The sequence below is a fragment of the Castanea sativa genome, chromosome 6 (genome assembly GCF_040712315.1).
Source record: "Castanea sativa cultivar Marrone di Chiusa Pesio chromosome 6, ASM4071231v1".
NCBI lineage: Eukaryota > Viridiplantae > Streptophyta > Magnoliopsida > Fagales > Fagaceae > Castanea > Castanea sativa.
This window is the reverse complement of record NC_134018.1, coordinates 16562949-16564627: the sequence shown is the minus strand read 5'-3', so window position 1 is coordinate 16564627 and position 1679 is coordinate 16562949. Positions and strand designations below refer to the sequence as shown.

The 1679-nt window shown below is 40.0% G+C and overlaps 1 protein-coding gene across 1 annotated transcript; it reads right to left on the bottom strand.

Annotated features, from left to right (window-relative positions):
- Positions 1 to 822: 822 nt before the first annotated feature.
- On the bottom strand, positions 823 to 1467 carry LOC142639542 (uncharacterized). The gene is made up of 2 exons (XM_075813702.1): positions 1336 to 1467; positions 823 to 1221 (listed from the first exon to the last, which is right to left on the bottom strand). The coding sequence occupies exons 1-2, from the start codon at positions 1465 to 1467 to the stop codon at positions 823 to 825; spliced, it is 531 nt and encodes a 176-aa protein (XP_075669817.1).
- Between the last annotated feature and the right edge of the window lie 212 nt (positions 1468 to 1679).

Below are 1679 nucleotides of genomic sequence, written 5' to 3'. Positions count from 1 at the left end.
GAGGGAGAAAGGTTGGAGAAGTGTAAATATGAAATAAAAAAATATTAAAAATAATTATAAGAAAATGGAAAGAAAACAGATAATGAGGTGGACGTTGATGTGGCTCAACGTGAGCGCAGCAGCATTAAACGCTACGCTTCAGCTTTTAGTAATATATAGATTAGTATTTTTTCTACTATAAAGTATAAAGAGTGCTTTCTAAAAATAAAAAAGTATAAAGAGTAGTTAATGTTTTTTTTTTTAATAGGAAAGTCGAAAACTTCATTAATCAATTAGTTCAAGAAAGATACATCGTGGCGAAGAGCTTGCTCAATAAAGCAAGGGTTCTCTTCCATCCAAGCATTAAAATTAACAATACCAATAATATGTTTTGCTAACAGATGCGCTGGCCTATTACCTTGTCTACGAGTATGTGAAAATTCCACATGGTACATACATCCACACAAGACATTAGTACCCAATACAAGTGCTGCCACTGAAGAGGGAGGTGTGGTGTTACCACAGAGAGCATTGTATACTATCAAGGAATCCCCTTAAATGATAAAATCTTGAATACCAATTCTTTTGCCCCATCAACATCATCAATAAGACAATAACTATTTTTTTTTTATGGGAAACACTACTAAACTTTATTAATCAAAAGAAATACTAAGTACATCTTAGTTGAGAGCTTGTTCAAGGAAATAAGGAGTCTCTTCAACCCAAACAAACAAATTTGCAATGCCTACAACATGTCTTGCAAGTAAATGGGTTGGCCTATTGCCATTACGACCAACATGGGAGAAGTCTACACAACGAAAAGAATGGGAAGCGGCTATAAAGTTAGACCAAAGCAGCAATTGATGAATGAGGAGGAGACAAGTCCTTTAAAGCATTGACCAGCATCAAAGAATTACTCTCTAGTGTGAAATCCTGAATAGACATATCCTTGACAAATTGAAGACCCAACTCAGCTGCCTTTGCTTCGGCTTCAATGGCACCTAGGGGAGCTTCAATCTTCTTATTACATGCACCAATCAAATGACCCTCATCGTCCCGAATCAAAATCCCAACACCTGCTATTTGTTGCTCCTTGCTCATTGCACCATCCACGTTGATTTTGTAACGGGTCGGAGAGGGAGGCGTCCATTTCACATTAACAGCTGACTGCTTCGGACTCACAGAGACCTCCAAACAAGCTTGGTTCTCACCTAAATATTCCAACGCCCTTTGCAGTAAAGCCTAACAAGATTTCTTCACACCCCCATTTCTACACTCATTCTCGTTCGACCAAATTGCCCAAGCCACCATTATCAGCTTCTCCACTTCACTGTGCTCCCACTAAGCTACCATTACCACATACCATAGCATATCCATGAATGACCCAAAGTGCTGGACCAATGATTCCCGAAACAGAGCAGACATACTCCAAATGTCACGATCTCTCTGACAACGCCAAAAGAGATAACCTGATGATTCTTCCTCCATTTTACAATCATCACAGCAGCTATCTAAAATCACTCTGCGCCTGACCAGATTCTCCTTCGTGGGCAGCACATCTCTGCAAGCCCTCCAAGCAAAGTGGTGGATCTTATGTGGAATATTGCAGCTCCATAGGTACCGCTAGAACTTCCTAAAGTGGCTCCCATCAGACACTTCCCCTACCAATGCAGTTGGTCTCATCTCCATGGCAAGCTTAT